Below are 19,383 nucleotides of genomic sequence, written 5' to 3' on the forward strand. Positions count from 1 at the left end.
TGAGAAACGCAATAATGCACGAACAGGTTGTCCTTTCAAAGAATATGCTTGGCATTTTCTTAGGAGGAAAACAAGGTATATCTGGAAACTCCACACAGACGTTCCCCACTGTCTAGGTCATGAATTAAACTTATTACTTATTCCAATGCACCAGCAGATATATAAATAGATCTTCATATTTATCCTCCCTGTGACGCTCTCCCTCATTCAGGGACTGTGCTGTTTTTAATGTTTTTCTTTTCTTTACATATTCTCAGTATCTCAGTTTTTCTCTTTATCATCACGGCTAGCCTTCAGACTGTCTGTCTGGCAGCAGGTGAGAGCTTATTTCAAAACCCCGTCATTAGACACTTCATTTGCCTGCACGGAAGAGCAAATATTTACAGTTGGCGAGGGCGGCCACTGTGCTGTGGAGTAAAACCCCTGCTCTATCGGCCTAGAGGCTGATAACATTGACCCTCAGTCAAGCACTGCCCTAAGGGAGCCAGTCAGGGGCTCGGTAAATCCTCCTCATGCACACAGCAGCCGTGGAAGGAAATAAAGAACCCTTGACAAAAAGTGCAGCAGAGTTTAAACAGCTGTGATTTTTTTTTTTACTGCATGCATCTTAGTTTTGTTGATATATTTCTCATTAATTACAGCAGTGTGAAGCTGGCATTTTTGAAAACTCTAAAATCCACCATACTATATAAAGACTATTGTTTTTAAAACAAAAGACATGAAATAGAGTTTGCCGTAGATTGTTTACACTCTAGCAATTGAAAATAGTTCTCTCAAAAGTGATACTCTGCCCTAATTTATGACTTTCTAGCATCCAAAGACCACAAAAGTGCCTGCATCATGGAAATCAAACCTGTGGTGACATGTTAATATACCATATTCGAATATACACAAATGTTCAACGGTTTATGGACAGTAAATAAATTATTTTGATTATAAATTTGGTCAAACTTTATTTTAAGGTTCAGTTCCCTATCAGTCAGTCACGTTCGACGTAACGTCAGTGTGACTGACTAATGGGAACTCGCTCGAGAGCCCAATCATCTTCGAGTGTTAACAAAACAAGCCAATGACAGTTGGCGTGCGTGTTTCGCCACGCGCACCCCGCCCCGCAGTGCGGGTATAAAAGGAGAGCGCGTGCAAACGCACATCAGCTTTTCGCTTCGGAGCCGAGCCTTGCTGCGAATCTCCGAGAGTGTACAAGACAGCTTGACGAGTGTTGGTGTTACGGCGCGTCAGCGGAGGTTGCGATCCAGTGCTGCTGCTTCATCTCGGCGTGCTGCAGCTCTCATTCTGCGGTCGCGCTGCGACCTCTCCTGGGCGCTTCAACACTTTTTCTAAAAGAGAATTTCTTTCAAAAAAGAGCAAATTCTGAAAGAGCTCCACGAGCGACGGGCGTCTTTTTAAAGATGGCTTCCCGCTCGTGTGTTTCTGGATGTGGCCGTTTCCTGGCTTCATCTGATGGTCACGATCGCTGTGTCTCGTGCTTGGGCTTTCAGCACGCTGAGGCAGCGCTCGTGGATGACTCATGTTCTCTGTGTGGGAACATGACCATCGCGATGCTGCGCTCCAGATACCTCCTCGTCAAGCGGGGGGGTATCCCCCTTGCCATGCCCCGTTCTAGTTCCTCCGGTTCTCGGAGGGCTACTTCGGCTCATGGTCAGGGTGACTTGAGGATCACAGTGAGAGCTTCCCCGTCGAGTGCGTCTCCGCGGGCCTCTCACTCCTCTAGCGCATCGCACCGTCTGGGGTTTCCGGACGAGTTTGTGGAGTCCTCGGACAGGGCGGGGCCCAGCATCTCGTTCGGAGCTCCAGCAGATGACAGGATGTCGGTCACTGCATCGGGGGATGAGCTAGGTTCTGGAGATGATGATTCGGCTGCGCTGCCTCCATCAGGAAGAGTGGCGTTGACCGAGTCAGATCCAGAACTGACTGCTATGCTTTCCCGGGCCGCTGAGAGCATCGGGCTGCACTGGAGGCCTCCTCCTTCTCCCGAACGCTCAAGGCTGGACGATTGGTTCCTGGGGGCGCAGGCCGATCGCAGGCAACCGCCTCCGGTTCCATTCTTCCCGGAAGTGCATGAGGAGGTGACTAGGTCTTGGAGGGCACCTTTTTCTGCCCGAAACAGACCTAGTGCCTCCTCCGTCCTCACCACCCTCGACGGTGGGGCGGCCCAAGGGTATGTGGAGATCCCCCCAGTTGAGCGCGCCATTGCAATGCAGCTCTGCCCGCAGGGCGCTGCCGCCTGGAGGGGTAATCCACGCCTTCCGTCCAGGGCCTGTAAGTTCTCGTCCGCTCTGACGGCCAAGGCTTACAGTGCTGCTGGACAGGCCGCTTCCGCCCTGCACGCCATGGCCCTCCTGCAAGTCCACCAGGCCAAGGCGTTAAAGCAGTTGCACGAGGGTGGTGCTGACCCAGCCGGATTGCAGGAACTGCGCACAGCGACGGACCTTGCCCTACGGGCGACGAAAGTCACGGCGCGGGCCCTGGGTCAGACGATGTCCACGTTGGTGGTCCAGGAGCGCCACTTATGGCTGACCTTGGCGGATATGAGGGAGTCTGACAAACACCGTTTCTTAGACGCCCCGATCTCCCAGGCCGGCCTATTCGGCGAAGCGGTGGAGGGCTTTGCCCAACAGTTCTCCGCCGCACAGCAGCAGACAGAGGCGTTTCGACACATCCTGCCCCGGCGGTCCGCTGCTGTCTCCACCCCACCGCCGGCTGCAGCTCCTCCGTCTGCTCGTCGCCGAGGGCGCCCTCCTGCGGCCTCCACCTCCGCTCCAGCTCGGCCCCAGCAGCAGCCTTCACAACGGCCGCAGCGTGGAGCTGGCCGCAGGAAAGCGGCGCAGCCCGTCTCTGCCCCTGCCAAATCTGTGAAGCGCCAGGGCAAGCGGCGGCCCTGAGACGGGCGACCCGGAGTCTCTGGATCCTGCTCTTCAGGAGATGGTGACTGCACCACTCCTTCCCCCGGAGGAGGGCCGGGTGGAGAATCTTTTGTTCCCTTTTTATTCTGTTCCGCCACTGGCTCTCCAGCCAGTGGTACCCAAAACCTCAAAAAAAGAGCAGTTTCCTTTTTCTCCGGGTCCCAAGAGGGCGAGGATGGCAGTGCACGAGACCCCGTCTCCACACTCCCGTCCCCCTCTCCTTTCGCCTATGAGCAGCAGGGTCCGGTCCGAGGACGCGATGCCTTCTCCCGCGCCCCCTGCTCAGCCTTGGAGCCAGGTAAGTGTCGCACTGCACACTCAGACCCCACTTCGGAACGCACTGCCTTCCGAGGCGGGCCCCTGCGCTCCACTTCGCTGCCCCGCCGTGGGTACGTCCGTGGCTCCCTTGGTCCCGCTTGTACGGTTTCTGGGGGCCTGGCTAGCGCTCCCCAGGCTGTCTCGCTGGCTCATGAGAACCATCAGACTTGGCTACGCGATTCAGTTCGCCCGGCGTCCCCCCAAGTTCAGGGGCGTTCGGTTCACCTCTGTGTTGAGCAAGGATGCCCCTCTCTTGCGTGCGGAAGTCGCGGTCCTGCTGGCGAAGGACGCGATAGAGCCGGTCCCTCCAGCCGAGATGAAGTCGGGGTTTTACAGCCCGTACTTCATTGTACCCAAGAAAGGCGGTGGGTTACGACCAATCTTGGACCTGCGCGTCCTGAACCGGGCCCTTCACAAGCTCCCGTTCAGGATGTTGACGCAAAGACGCATTTTTCAATGCATCCGTCCGTTCGATTGGTTCGCAGCGATCGACCTGAAGGACGCGTACTTTCATGTCTCAATCCTGCCTCGACACAGACCGTTTCTCCGCTTTGCGTTCGAAGGACGAGCATATCAGTACAAAGTCCTCCCCTTCGGGCTATCCCTGTCGCCTCGTGTCTTCACCAAGGTCGTGGAGGCAGCCCTTGTTCCATTAAGGGAAGCAGGCATTCGCGTTCTCAACTACCTCGACGACTGGCTCATACTGGCCCAGTCTCGAGCACTGTTGTGCGATCACAGGGACACGGTGCTTGGCCACCTCAGCCGGATGGGGCTTCGGGTCAACTGGGAAAAGAGCAAACTCTCCCCTGTGCAGAGGATCTCTTTTCTCGGTATGGAGTTGGACTCGGTCAACCTCACAGCACGTCTCTCAGTAGAGCGTGCTCAGTCGATGCTGAACTGCCTGGAGTCTTTCCAGCGCAAGACAGCGGCTCCACTGAAACACTTTCAGAGGCTCCTGGGGCATATGGCATCCGCAGCCGCTGTCACGCCGCTCGGGTTGCTTCATATGAGACCGCTTCAGCATTGGCTTCACGACCGGGTCCCGAGATGGGCATGGCGACACGGCACTTACCGGGTCTCAGTTACCCCGTCCTGCCGTCAGACCTTCGGCCCGTGGTCGGATCTTGCTTTTCTTCGGGCAGGAGTTCCCCTAGTGCAAGTATCCAGGCACATTGTTGTCTCAACAGATGCCTCTGCCATGGGCTGGGGAGCCATGTGCAACGGGCGTGCAGCTGCAGGGCTCTGGACAGGGTCCCGGTTGCAGTGGCATGTCAATTGCCTCGAGTTGCTAGCAGTATGGCTTGCGCTGCGCCGCTTCAAAGGGCTGCTACACGACAAGCATGTACTGGTCCGTACGGACAACACTGCGACCGTTGCGTACATCAACCACCAGGGTGGTCTACGCTCCCGTCGCCTGTCGCAACTCGCTCGCCATCTTCTCCTTTGGAGTCAGAAGCATCTGAGGTCGCTTCGCGCCGTTCATATCCCTGGCGAGCTCAATCGTGCAGCCGACGAGCTCTCACGTCAGCCCGCCCTTCCGGGAGAATGGCGACTCCACCCCGAGGTAGTCCAGCTGATTTGGAGACACTTCGGGGACGCTCAGGTAGACCTGTTTGCCTCCCCGGACACGTCCCACTGCCAAATGTTTTACTCCCTGTCCGAGGGTACCCTCGGCACGGACGCGCTGGCACACAGCTGGCCTCGGGGCCTACGCAAATATGCGTTTCCCCCAGTGAGCCTTCTCGCGCAGACCCTGTGCAAAGTCAGGGAGGACGAGGAGCAGGTCCTCTTGGTGGCGCCGTACTGGCCCAGTCGGACTTGGTTCCCAGAACTCATGCTCCTCGCGACAGCCCCTCCTTGGCAAATTCCTCTGAGGAGGGATCTCCTTTCTCAGAGAGGGGGCACCCTCTGGCACCCGCGTCCAGACTTGTGGAATCTCCACGTATGGTCCTTGGACGGGACGCGGAGGTTCTAGGTGGGCTACCTCCATCGGTAGTAAACACAATCACTTCAGCTAGAGCCCCGTCTACAAGACACGCTTACAGGCTGAAGTGGAACCTGTTCGTCGATTGGTGTTCTTCCCGCCGGGAAGACCCCCGGGGATGCCCGATCGCGGTCGTGCTTTCTTTCCTGCAAGATGGGTTGGAGCGAAGGCTGTCTCCCTCCACCCTCAAAGTGTATGTCGCCGCTATTGCCGCACATCACGATGCAGTAGACGGTAAGTCTGTAGGGAAGCACGACTTGGTCGTCAGGTTCCTCAGAGGGGCGAGGAGGTTAAATCCTCCGCGCCCTCATCTGGTACCCTCTTGGGATCTCCCCTTGGTCCTGTTGGCCTTGAGGGAGGAGCCCTTTGAGCCTCTGCAGTTAGTAGAGCTTAAGTTTCTGTCGTTGAAGACAGCACTCCTCACTGCATTGGCCTCGGTCAAGAGGGTAGGGGACCTGCAGGCATTTTCGGTCGACGATTCGTGCCTAGAATTCGGGCCGGATGACTCTCACGTTGTCCTGAGACCCCGGCCTGGTTATGTGCCCAAAGTTCCCACCACACCCTTCAGGGATCAGGTGGTGAACTTGCAAGCGCTGCCCCGGGAGGAGGCAGACCCAGCCATTGCTCTGCTTTGTCCCGTCCGCGCTTTGTGCACTTACGTGGACCGCACGCAGAGCTTCAGGACCTCAGACCAGCTCTTCGTCTGCTTCGGGGGACAGCAGAAGGGGAAGGCTGTCTCCAAACAAAGACTTGCCCATTGGATAGTCGAGGCTATAGTCTTGGCCTATCAGGCCCGGCGCTTACCGTGCCCCCTCGGTGTGAGAGCACACTCTACAAGAGCCATTGCTTCCTCTTGGGCGTTGGCGCGGGGCGCCTCGATAGCAGACATTTGTAGAGCTGCCGGCTGGGCGGCACCTAACACGTTTGCGAGATTTTATAATCTCCGTGTAGAGCCCGTGTCCTCCCGTGTACTTGGCTCAGACGGCCAGTAGCACTGGGACACTGCTCGGTGTCAATCCCGCTTGCTGCGCCATTCCCCTCTACGGACCGGATACGTGCGCTTTGTTGCTTCTCAGTTCAGTTCCCCATGGCGAACCCTGTTGAAGTTCCTCCCGCACCCTCGGCAGTCAGGCGTGGCGGAACGCCAGACGCCAGGTCCAGCACTCGTGTGTTTGCCCAAGGTCAGCCCTTGTGCTGGGCTAGGTGCCCGTGTGTAGTGATTCCCCTTCGGGTGGTCCCACATGTGTATTCTTCCACGGTACGGTTCCCCTCACGGTGAGCCCGTGTCTTTCCCTGGCAGAGACCTTCTGCCGTCTCTGCTGTGTTGTTATCTCACCCCAGGCTGGCTGAGTCTACCTCAGAGACTTCCATATGTAGTACTGCCCTTGGTCAGTCCATATGTGTAATTGCCACGTGGTACCTCCTTACGCAGGATGTGGCTTCCGTAGCGTTCCCCTACTTGTGGTACGCTTTCCCAGTGTTATCCATACCCACTGTACGGAACAGCAGTGGCTGTCATCCCTGCCTAAGCCTTGTCCTATCTTCCACCCCAACTGGTGTGGGGGGACTTGCCGGCTTCCGCAGGGCACTGGAGGGGGTCAGCAATAGTGGCGTTTTCCAAGGGATCCCATTAGTCAGTCACACTGACGTTACGTCGAACGTGACTGACTGATAGGGAACGTCTCGGTTACGTATGTAACCCTCGTTCCCTGAAGGAGGGAACGGAGACGTAACGTCCCGTCGCCATAGTTGCTGTACCACCGCTGTACGGCCGGGGCACACAGTCTCGGCTCCTCAGCGAAAAACTGATGTGCGTTTGCACGCGCTCTCCTTTTATACCCGCACTGCGGGGCGGGGTGCGCGTGGCGAAACACGCACGCCAACTGTCATTGGCTTGTTTTGTTAACACTCGAAGATGATTGGGCTCTCGAGCGAGTTCCCATTAGTCAGTCACACTGACGTTACGTCTCCGTTCCCTCCTTCAGGGAACGAGGGTTACATACGTAACCGAGACGTTCTCGCTATTAGCAAACCATTAACTATCACTTTTGCCCCATTAAACTACAAATTTGCTGCTTAATAATAGTTATTAAGGTAGTTGTTAAGTTTAGGTATTGGGTAGGATGAGGGATATAGAATATGGTCATCCAGAATATGTGCTTTATAAGTAATAATAAACAGCCAATATGTTATTAATAGGCATGCTAATAAGCAACTAGTTAATAGTTATAATTGGTCCCTATACAAACGTGTAATTATTTTAATAACAAACACTGGAGTAATGGCTGCTGAAAATTCAGCTTTGCCATCACAGGAATAAATAATTATATAATTGAATATTACTATTAAAATTAAATTCAAAGTACAATTTTGACTGTATTATTGATTAAATGAATGTAGCCTTGGTGATCATGAGACACGTCTTTCAAAAACATGAACAAATATCAACCCCAAACTTTTGAACCATAGTGTTCACACATATAGATCTGCAAAACGTATTTTCACACAAAGATACTGAATGAGTTCAGAAGAATATAGTGTCATAAAAAACTTTTTGAAATCACCTGCACATAATGCACTTACATTGGAAAAGAACCGCATCAACACTAAATTTCTAATTTTGGGGAACAGGTTTGCAACAAAATGAGGTAATAATGACAATTTGGGGCGAGCTATCACTTTACAATTTTGCTAGCTCTGATTTTCAGTATATAAACGGGAAGATCTGTAACTGTAAGCCTGAAGAATTTGAGATAAAGGAGTTCCCACAAATCTCTGGGGTCCCAAGAATTCTGCATGATGCCACTGCACTGTATGGCTCTGGCATATGAGAAACAGTTTGTTAGGGTGAGTGTCTGTGTGTGTGTGTGTTTGGACTCTAGGCCCCATTGTGTTTATGTCGATCGATGAAACCCACGCTTGGCAGTGCCACTGGCACGTTAAGAAATCCAATGGGGTTAACAGGGCTTTATTCTCCCAAGGAACAAATGCCACACATTACGAACAAGCTGAAGAACCTTAGGAGAATTTGAACTCTGCCAGGTTTGCTAAGACTGATGAAAGCAAAGCTTTTCAGTGGATAAGATGTGCTGAATCAGCAAGTTCACTTTTAGCTGTTTGCAAGATGGTACAATGTGGCAACATGTTTTCCCCAAAGAATGGAACACATTTTCAAAGCACTTTCCCCGATGAAATAAAAATAAACCGTGCTAATAATAGCTATACATATATACAGCCACTAACAATCCATGAAGGACACAGTGTTGTACAGAATGTATTTTATTGTAAAGCTATAAGGAAGGAGTACTTACAAGATAGTATTTCTTTGATTTGCTCAGCAAAAAATAAAATACAACATTTTTTTTTCTCTTTTTTCTTCCTCATCGTGTTTAACATGCGGATATTGATAAGAACATAATGGAACGAATAAGGGCTAAACTCTTCAAAGCCACTGTTTTGCAAATAACAGAAGAAAAAAAAATAAGACTCATAAAAAGATACAGTAAAACTTTAAAATCGACTAGAAGCCAGTGAATGGTTACTGATGACATTTTAAACACAGGCACACCAACTGTGTGTCCCCACCACTCTCATTCTAACATATTCTACTTTTAAAAATATTTTACAGTTTCAATTTGTCTTTCAACATGTTCTTTTTTGTTCTCTTCTTTTTTAAAAGCCACGTTATTAGCATGTACATAAAACTGTACAAAGAAAACAAGGCATCACAAGCGTTTTGATTTAAATATAACCAACACTTAGGCTACAAACTTGCACTTCCTGTAATTATCTATTTAAACGGTGGCTGTTCTTCAATTACTTAGTGTAGAGTTTTAATATCGAAATCATATGAAGGCGGACGCCCACAAACCGCTAAAGCGCTATCAGTTCATTTCAGAGCCAAAGTCATAGTAATGAAGCCGCTCAGCCACCACTTCACAAAATAAATTACTGATTTTGTTTTTAATATTTTTCGAGGGGTAGAATGATGCTGTTTACTCTCTACTTCTATTATGTGCAGAGATGCATGGTGAGCCTCATTATGCACGGTGACATTACAACACGATGACATGTTTGTTCATAACTCCTAATACCTGGACAAATGCAGCGGGTGGCTCTGCTCCAAAATGAGTCCATGTTTCAGACAAAGAACTGATTCTTAAGTCACATTGGACTTGATTGATTACCATGTAATCAAATACACGATTCAGCACAAATGAAATAGAGCTTACAGTAGGATGAAATTGAACATCAGTCATGAACAGGCCCACATGGAATCTGTGCCGACAGAAAGCTCCGTAGATCTCCACAGAACTGGAACACCCATTATTTAAAAAGCCATACACATCCTACACCCCTCATGTGTTGGTTTATTAAATATTTGGCTAATTTGATAGTGCTTTCAGCTACCGATTAAGCTCTATTTAACCCATTTTACCATGTTTAAATCCATTACAAATAATTTTTTCCCCTTAAAACTGAATGCAAAAAATGCAGATTCCGTTTGGGCCTGATCACAAAGTGGACAAAACCCTAAAGAAAATTAAGATCCTGTGCTTTAGATATCAAAAAAAGTGATTGTTTACATTATTTGCGCATCACTGTGCTGCAATAGACGACATCATAAAAAAACAAAAACATGTATATGTATATAACAAATCATCATTATCAATTTTGCTTTAAGACTGATAATAAAAATATAAAAGCAGGACAATTTTGTATTTCAGATAACAAAAACAAATAACTAATGGGGTTGTGCGGTATGCATAACTTAAATCATAAACCTTAAAACTTAATGAGAGATTGTGTTTGGTATGAAATAACAGTAGTTCAAAGTTCAGAATAACAATGTATTCAACTTTCTTGAACAATAGACTAAATCATAAATATATATATATAAAAAAAATAAAAACTGAATGAGAATACATTTTTTGCCACAGATTCATTCAGACTTCTATTAACACTGGTCTCTTTGAAACTACCTAAAAAAAGACCGGATCCCATGTGAGAGTAAAATATATTGCTCTCTGACTAACAAACTAACAGCTACAACTGCAGGATGATAAAGATATGGACTGTCTTTCCCTTATATAATGCTTGTTTTTCACCCTACGCCCAGTGAATAAGACGTTATTTATTTTCCATCAGATTCTCTGCACCACTTTCCAATGTCTCACACAGCACGAGCCATTTTATTCAATGAGATGCCACAATACAATTTGGCCATTGAAAATCCTAGCAAAAATTGAAAATTAACGCATAGAGCTTGAAAATTTCTAGCTTTAAAGGCAGTGAACGGATCCCTCCGTGCATCTACACAGTTACACAGGTCTGCGAAGACGCACACGTTCACACACACTTCGAGTGATTCGACCTATCAGTATCTGTGACAGTTACTCTCTGGGGATAAACTCCAGGTTTTCCCAGTGGGAGCGAGAGACCGTCTAACTGTCAGGCAGCATTTGGGGTTCATGCAGCCTGGGCAACTTCTGTTTGTCACTGCAGAAAACACCTTTAAGGTCAGTAGTCAGTAGGATGATTAAAAGAACAGGAATTTAAATGTGTACAATGAAGCGAGAGTGTCAATGTTCTCAAATCAACCGAGTGAGCTCTTTCAGTATCTCCTCCGGTCTGCCCCAGGGCTGCGGCAAGCTCAACAACATTTGTCCATAGGGGGCATCGCAGGGCATGCAGAGACCAAAGACCCTGTCAAATTGGAAATACATCTTATTTACTTAGTCATTGAAGTGTTTGGTTTGCTAGTGTTCAAATAAGGGGTCAGCAGTGAACTAAATGAATTCACACACACATAAGGAAGTATCACACCAAATGTCCATCACCTGAGACACCAGCCTTTAGCATTGGGTGACTGTTTTTTTTTTTTTTTTTAAAGGAGACTTTATCAAGTATTAAACCCAAAGCACATAAGCTCTGTGAGCATTGAATCAACACCTACATAGTTAACGGGCAAATCAGGTGAATAGTCGGTTTTGTTTAAGTGGCGACTTAGCTGTGTGACATGGTGTAATATGGTGATTATAGTGCACTTATTGTGTGTAGCTCGAATACTCATTATAGCTTTTGCTGACCTGCATCCCAACCGATTCAATCCCTGTTACCGTCAGCCCTAAATCAACTTCCTGTAAACTCTTTCTGAAACACCTTGCTTTCAGTTGTAGAAATTAGCGCTTTCAATGAAAGTGCCCCCTTCAGGCGAGCGCCAGTGTGACTTTACAGCAATAGGTTAATGAGGTTTAGATGTTTGTAAGCTCGCTGCATGAGTCTTGTCATGTCATACATTCAAAGCACATTTTAAACAGAATCTCTGATGTTTTAGAATATATTGGACTTGTTGAATACAACTTTAATGTGGTCAAACATGAGAGAAATATTCTGCTGTCATGATTTTTGAACCCGTCTACCTCGTGTGAGCGTTCATTTTGACAAGGTCAGACCCACAACAGAGCAGAGACAAAATCTCTGACAAAACCACACATCTACACAACAGAGTTTGACATGTCCGAAAAACGAGTAGGCTATTGCACAGCACATGAACAGTTCATTTTTTTGTTTGTTTTGTTTTCGTTTTTTTGTGAAAGTTTTTGCTCCTCCCTACGGATGGGATGGGTTGAACAAAGCTCTTCCAGAGGGCAACTCACCTAAAGCCTCAGCTACTTGTAGATAGTCTTGTGAAGAAGCACGAGAGTATTACAGAGGAAAAGTCACAGGGAGAGCTTCCTCTGGGATTTGATGAAGCCCGTCAAATTTGTCCGAAATGACAAATGGCATCATGCATACCTGCTTTAATCCACTTGTTTCCCTTGGATTTTGCCCCAAATTCCATGTTTTGCTCGAGTCCCAAGTAGTTAGAGGCTCATACTGTGGATTATCTTTAGCATTCCAAGGTCCAAAACTGTTGTCCTTCTTTCACTGACAGGGAGGCAAATCCTCTGAGCAATGTCCCTTCTACTTTCATCAACAGAAGGAAGCCGTGGCTTCGAGGGTCTGTACAGCTAAATCACAAATCAAAACTGTTCCTTCAGACGTGTAGTATTTACATCACTGTACATTAAGAAAAGATTTTCCTATGAAAAAAGACAAATGTAAGAAACAGTTACCCTTCAGTGCTTAAAGAAAGGTGAATGTTTTCTTTTCAGTAAAGTATACGTTTTGAGAATGTATGTCCCTCTTGGATTGCCAGTATTTGGTTTGCCAGTTCTTCTGGCTCGAGTTCTTAGTCACACACACACAGAAAAAAAAGTACTATTTGGATGTGTATATGTTTTTAGGTAAGCATAACTACAGTCTCATCATAAGTAATATATATATATATATATATATATATATATATAGAATAGAAAAAAATAACAAAAATCAACAAACGAATCAGAATCAAATAGGAATATAACGTTGACATTAAATTATCACAAAGTTCACTTAAAAATTGTCCTTACATTCTTTCATTAGAAGTTTACATGGGGATTGTGTACTTCATTTCATATTCACAAAATGGTTTTCTCTTTTTTTTTATGATTATTCTCTTCATAAATGTTTGGCTTCCAGAGCCTCTAACAATGCGCAGGGCTGTATAAAACCCAGAGGGTTTTAAAGAAGGTCTCTAGCTGTTTTGTGTCAGCCATTAGGCTTATGGCTGAGGGGTTTGGAGATGCATGTCGAGACGTCTGTTTAAATCAGGGTCTGGTGGTGGGGTAGAATTAGCAGGTGTTTTGACAACGAGGCGTTTTATCCTCTCACAGGCATTGCTGATCACAAGTAAATTGGATCAAATGTGGAATCGAACCTAGGCGCACGAATCACAGGTAGATTTCTCTTTTGGAGCCTTGGCTGGAGGGTGTAGTGGCAGGGGCGTAATCGGCTGTCTGACTCAGGGGTATCTCCTCCCTGGGGCAGTCCTTACCGGAGTCGCCGCCTGCAGAATAGGCACTAGTGTAGGGAGGCAAAAAGCGAATGCTGGCCACTTTGTTGCTCCCGCCTCCGCTCCGCTCCTCTCCGTGAGGCTTAGAGCTGCTGTCAGCCATCAGGCGCTCCTGACCCTCCCTCTCCTGGTAAGGCACGAAGGTGGAGAGCTTGGGCCCGCTCTTGGCACTCTTGGTGCGGTTGGGTGAGGGTTGTCCAGGCATCCAGCAGGAATCCGAGTGGCCATATTCCGTACACTCGCGTGTGCATTTTCCCGTCATGGCCACATCAGGTAGAGGCCTCAGATCTGGAACAAAATACAATATAATGATGAGATCATTTTAATAATAAATATATTTAAAACAATTTGAGCAAAATGTGCATTTACTTAGAGTTTTTAGTCTAGTTAAACGTTCTGTTTTCATAATTTTAGTTTATAATATAATATAATATTTTAGTTATTAATATTTCTGAAATATTACTTACAAAATGCGTAAGTAAAATGCATAACACCTATAATATTTACTAAAAAGAGCTGACTCATTAGAGTCACTTTACATATCAGAATACACTGGTTGCGCTATTTGCTTGCAATTCACAAAAAAATAACAATAAATTAGAGTTATTTGTTTAGGAAATGGAATTCACTGGTTGCACCGTATGATTTCAGTTCTCAAAAGAAATCAAGCCATAAGAGTAATTTGTTTCTTTTTTTTTTTTTACAGTGGTGCATTATTCTATTATTAATTACTTGATTCCTCTAGTCAACGTTCAAGGAAACTCATTGACTAAACCTGTTCAAATGATAAATTAAACAAATTACAGAACACTTTAAATGTAGACCTACTATTGTAAAGCATAAAGTATTGACATCACTTTTTTTTTTTTTTTGTGAAGCTTTACTTTTGCAGTCAATCAAAGCTGCACAAACAACTGTCCAGCCTAATCTCGCCCTTGTTCACTGTAACCAATCAGCGTAATGGATGCTAATCTTCACTATAAAAGGCTGGTGAAGCTGGATGGCATCACAAGCAGCAAAAATAACGGTCTGATCCGCAAAGGTCAGACTCTCTGTCTGGAAAATATATATGCAAAAGCTGAGCCTAACCTTTCCTCTGAAAGTGACATTAGATTAGTTTGATAGTGTGCATGAGAAAAGGGGGCAGGCTACAATGGCAAGTTCTCGAGGGGGAAACATTTATTTCTCTAAATGTCTGAGCTCTATGAAAGGCCTGTGATTTGAGGCAGTGGACAACATTATTCTGTCCCTGGTATCTGACCAACATAGAACACTCTGTACTTACTATTTATTTATTTTTTTTACTTTTCAGTAGATAGTTGGATGGATGGAGGGAGGGAGGGAGGGAGGGACAGATGGACAGACAGATAGATAGATAGACAGATAGATTCATACATATGAACTACGCAATGAAACTAGACACTAAGAGCCAAATTATATCTGGCCCCTTTTTGCTCTTATATTTCTATTTTACTATCACTTAGGGAAGAATATTCAAAGTTGAGGCTCTGACAGACCAATAGAGACCTTCATCTCTGGCACACAGCACCTGAATCCCTCTCTCTCCTTTTCTTATCTCCTTCCTTCAAGTTGGAGTTAACCTCAGGAGTGTTCCTGCTGAGCCTGAAGGCTGGAGAGCCGGCCCTATCACCAATCACTCCCAATCCGGCTCTTTTTCAGCTAATTAGATTCCGCTGGCCCCTTGTCACCATAATAGAATGGAAATTATTTCCAGATGAGTATCTGACATTTGGTGCTGTCTAAAGTAAAGAGGAAATATGTGTTAAGACTGGGCTCCCTGCATTTTTCAGCTCTTCTCTTCTGTGATGGAGGACTGGCACAAGAGATTTGGTTCGTGTTATTTTCATTCAACTGTCGTGCCCCTGGGGTGTGATATGGATGGAAATATACATACAAGCTTCAAGCTGTTTTTGCAAGTATTCCATGTCCAACTGTGCAGCTGTCAAAATGTCCATTTGACCATTTCATTTTAGGTAAGAATGCCTATTTGACATGCAGGTGGAGGATTTTCATATGAAAGAGTTATAATGATTTGATCAAAATGACAGTAATGAATAAGAATACGCTTTTTGTGTATTAAGGGATGAAAAAAAAATCTAATAAAAAATCAAATCTGTTATTCAGTATCCACCTCACTAAGCCCCTGCTATCAATCAGAGGCAATTATTTCCTAATTATCTTCTATTTTATGCAGTTTATGTGTATTCAGAGTAGACACAGGGTTATAAATTGAATACATGTTAACTGAGTGAAAGCAAGAGCAACAATATAAAACACTTATATGAATACATATAACCGTGAACACACACCCAGAGCAGTGGGCAGCCAATGCTGCAGCACCCAGAGAGCAGTTGGTGGCTCGGTGCCTTGCTCAAGGGCACCTCAGTCGTGATATTGAGAGTGGAGAGAGCGCTGGTTATTCATTCCCCCCACCTACAATTCCTGCCGAACCTGAGACTCGAACAGCAACCTTTAGGTTACGAGTCCAACTCTCTAACCCAGGGGTCATCAAACTTGATCCTGGAGGGCCAGTGTCCTGCAGAGTTTAGCTCCAACTTGCCTCAACACACCTTTCCTGGAAGTTTCAAATATACCTAGTAAGACCTTGATTAGCAACTTCAGGTGTGTTCAATTAGGGATGGAGCTAAACTCTGCAGGACACCAGCCCTCCAGGACTGAACTTGGTGACCCCTGCTCTAACCATTATGCCACAACTTTTTATATGCATGTGCATATAAATGTATAAAGGTACAGTATGTGTGTGTCTTTTTACATTTTAATGCATTTTATTGCAAATATATACATATAGGTATTCTTAAATTGACTAATTAATCTACTTTATTAATCGACTAATAATTTAGGAAATAATAAAATAAATTATTATTATTAAAATAATAATAATAATGGTCTCAAATCCATGCAAGAAGTGCAGTCATTGTAAGAGGGCAGTGTTGTAGTCAATAGCTCATTGTTCATTTACCCCAGGGCCCTCTAAGTGAATCTGTAATATATGCAGGTTCTTCACTTCATTCTATAACAGTTTTAGCCAATTGATTTTCAGCTTTGGCTATGCCTTAAATCCAGCCAGGGGAGCCCAACCGTTCTGGCCACAACACACAGGTTGCCCTGGGTGACAGGTGTGGAGAATAGCAGTGGGAAAATCAGCCTTTATTTGACAGTTAACAACAACACTCCAACTATCCCACAATCCCTTGTGTGTGAGAGCAGGCTGATCGTGTGCACGGATGGAAGCAGACAGGCAGATTTGATGGAAACCCCCACCATATCGCCTCTGCTTTACCCTTCATTCCGTTGTCATTCGCTGGGATGTCCTCTCCCCCTGACCCCTGTCTGCTTGTATGCAAACCTCGCTAAGACGAATTAAACTTTGGAAGATTAGGCCTTTGCCTTGTCACTCTTTATTCGTGCTTAAACAAGTTATTACTTTTAGGAAAATTAAATAAGCCAGCTATTAATTAATCGACACGCTGCTTTTGAGAGGACAGAAAAGGGTAAAAACAGGCAAACAATAAAAAACAAGTCCATAATCAGTGCTGTTTCTCCTGGCTGGGCTAACAGCGGCTCAAAATAACATGTGGTTGGACACAGCAGGAGGACGAATAAGAGGCACTGCGCTGTCTAATGGCAGAAAGCAGAAAAGATAGCCAGTAGCCACAACACTAAAGAGTTACATTAGTGAGTAACCACAAGAGCAAGACACAAGTAAGATGTGCAGAAATGCTTCACTCACTGTTGCATACAGCATAGGCCTATACAGTTTTGCTCTAAAATCTACTTATGTAAGTCTTGTTATGCAAATTCAGGGTTCAGTTGTGTACCACAAATAAATCATGGCTATCAAGATGAGTCACTATTCAAATGATCTTAAATCAAACAAAGAATCAAACAGTCTTACAACTTTACCCTGTTAAACTACAATTTAACACAGAGCAAGACTGATCTAATGGATATTCATTTGGGAATCTAACGATTGGGTCAGGCGTGCAAGTCCTGCTCCACATTCAAACATTCCCACTTAGCTGGTGGTTTGCTTGTGGCATCAATGTATTGATGAAGGTTTAAATTTAGACTTGTTCCATTGCCAGTTTCAATACATGCTGTACTACATAACTAAAAAGATACTGGGTGAATTAATACTAGCCAGCACAGAAAATCTATTTCCAGAATGCACGTTTTTCAATCACCTAAAACGTTCTGTGACTTATATATAATGCAATTAACATCAAGCACACAAAACGAAAAGAACGTGCAAAGAAGTTTTGCTTTAATTCAGTTAGATTTCTGTTCTGAATACCGATACATTTTAATTATTATTTAGAGTGAGGGGAACTATATAATGTACAGAGATATTTTGTCTTATTTACTGGTATTTTACATTATTTCTGAAAATAATAATAAAATGTGACTTACACACAAATGCACATCGTGTTTTTGTTCTCTTAGCAACTCAGTTTTGACCTGGTGTGAATTGCAATCAGATGTGACTTTTTTTCTGGAACATACGGACATACAGATGACATCTATTGACATGACCATATCAAATAAAAATCATTGGCCATGTGATTAATATTGGGTTACTGCATGCTAAAGCGGTAGTTCACTCAAAAATATAAATTCACTCATTGTTTATTTGTTCCAAACCTGTATGACTTTTTTTTTTCGGTAAATCACATAAAACGATTAATTGAAAACGTCTCTCTTTTTTGTCCGTACCATTCAAGTAGATGGGGATAATGTTGTTTTGGAGATCTCTGACTATTATTATACAGACAAAAGTCTGTTATTCCTTCAAAATATCTTCTTTTGTGTCCCAAAGAAAAACGTAAGACAGATTTGGAACAACATGAGGGTGAATAAATAATGATCTTCTGCAATAACACTTTACAGTTTTAGACTGTACACATTATTCGTATATACATATATATATATATATATATATATATATCATTAATATTACGTCCATTAGTTTTGTAACATATAGGCTTCCATGCTTCATGCAGTACTGCATGTCATTACAGTCATAGCTGCATAATGGCCAAAGCCTGCTAGACATATACAGTATAGGTGGCCTTCAATAATGTGAGCATGAACATATTTCGAAAGCAAATCAGGTTACAGAGTTCATTCTTAGAAAATTCCACTTACATCATTTGACTGGACTGAGGAATTTCCAATCTTAAATTCTACTCTATTTCATAGACATGGTCCCTTTTACATGACGCTGTGTTCATTTTCACCACTCTCACTGGCACAGAGGAGCAGTTTAAATGAAAAAAAAAATTCCGTGCTTACGTACCACAACGCTCTTTGCCAGAGCATCGCATCCCTTTGCCAAAGCTTCACTTACGGCCTAAATGAGTTCTGAGCAGAGTCAGGGAGTGCCATCGTTTGGACCGTGTCCCATTGGCCTACATCTGTTAAACATGGAACTTATCTGATCCGCAAAAATCAATGTCCTCGCCTGCTGACCAAATTTGCTCTCCCGACTCTGCCAGCCAAGGAAAGGGGGGGAGCGGCGTGTGTCATTTTGCAAACCTCCACATGTTGGCACGCTGTGTTTCAGTATGCATCAGCTACACAGAATCTCCTTCTGGCTTAGGGAGATAAGCACACGGAGAAAGGCTGTAGCTCGCGGCTAAATCAACTAGGGTAAGCTGCATAACATCTTCCACTCATGAATGTTTTAAAGTTGAGTTCGTCTGTGCACAAGCTGAATCATTGAAGATGAAGCAAGGGTGTAGCGTTTGATTGTGCTGAAGGCCTAAACAACTGCCTGTGAAGAAGAAAAGCGAACACAAAAGCCTTCTGTAGGCTAGATACAGACAAATGGACAGATGAAAAAGGAGCAAACTCAACTGATCAGTGTCCATAGGCCATCAAAGCACCCTAAGTCTTCATAAAAATTGGACTGAACTTACATCAGTGTTGATTCAAGAACGCTTTGGAATTGCTTCGGTACATTGCACGTTCTTCCACAACGATCAATGATTCGCCATTCAGCATCATGCTTTTAGCTAGAATAAGACTTAATCGCTGCACAGGAATCCAGCCTGATTGGACAAGCCTAATGAAATTAGCCAGTGCACTGACAAGTGCAACTAGACTTCAGTTTAATTTGTGTGATAGGGATTGGTCTGAGTTGATTTTTGTAACAAGAGTACTTCAATGAACCTCTATTC

General features: G+C 45.2%; 1 protein-coding gene across 1 annotated transcript in view; it reads right to left on the reverse strand.

Annotated features, from left to right (window-relative positions):
• Positions 1–12,755: 12,755 nt before the first annotated feature.
• The window catches only part of LOC306852935 (protocadherin-1-like), a 160,857-nt gene continuing 154,229 nt past the window's right edge, over positions 12,756–19,383 (reverse strand). Inside the window, exon 5 of the mRNA XM_079390048.1 lies at positions 12,756–13,450. Coding sequence (XP_079246174.1) covers positions 13,041–13,450 — 410 coding nt within the window. The 3' untranslated portion in view covers positions 12,756–13,040. The remainder of the gene's footprint in view (positions 13,451–19,383) is intronic.

The sequence above is a fragment of the Barbus barbus genome (assembly GCF_936440315.1).
Source record: "Barbus barbus genome assembly, chromosome: 33".
Classification (NCBI taxonomy): Eukaryota; Metazoa; Chordata; class Actinopteri; order Cypriniformes; family Cyprinidae; genus Barbus; species Barbus barbus.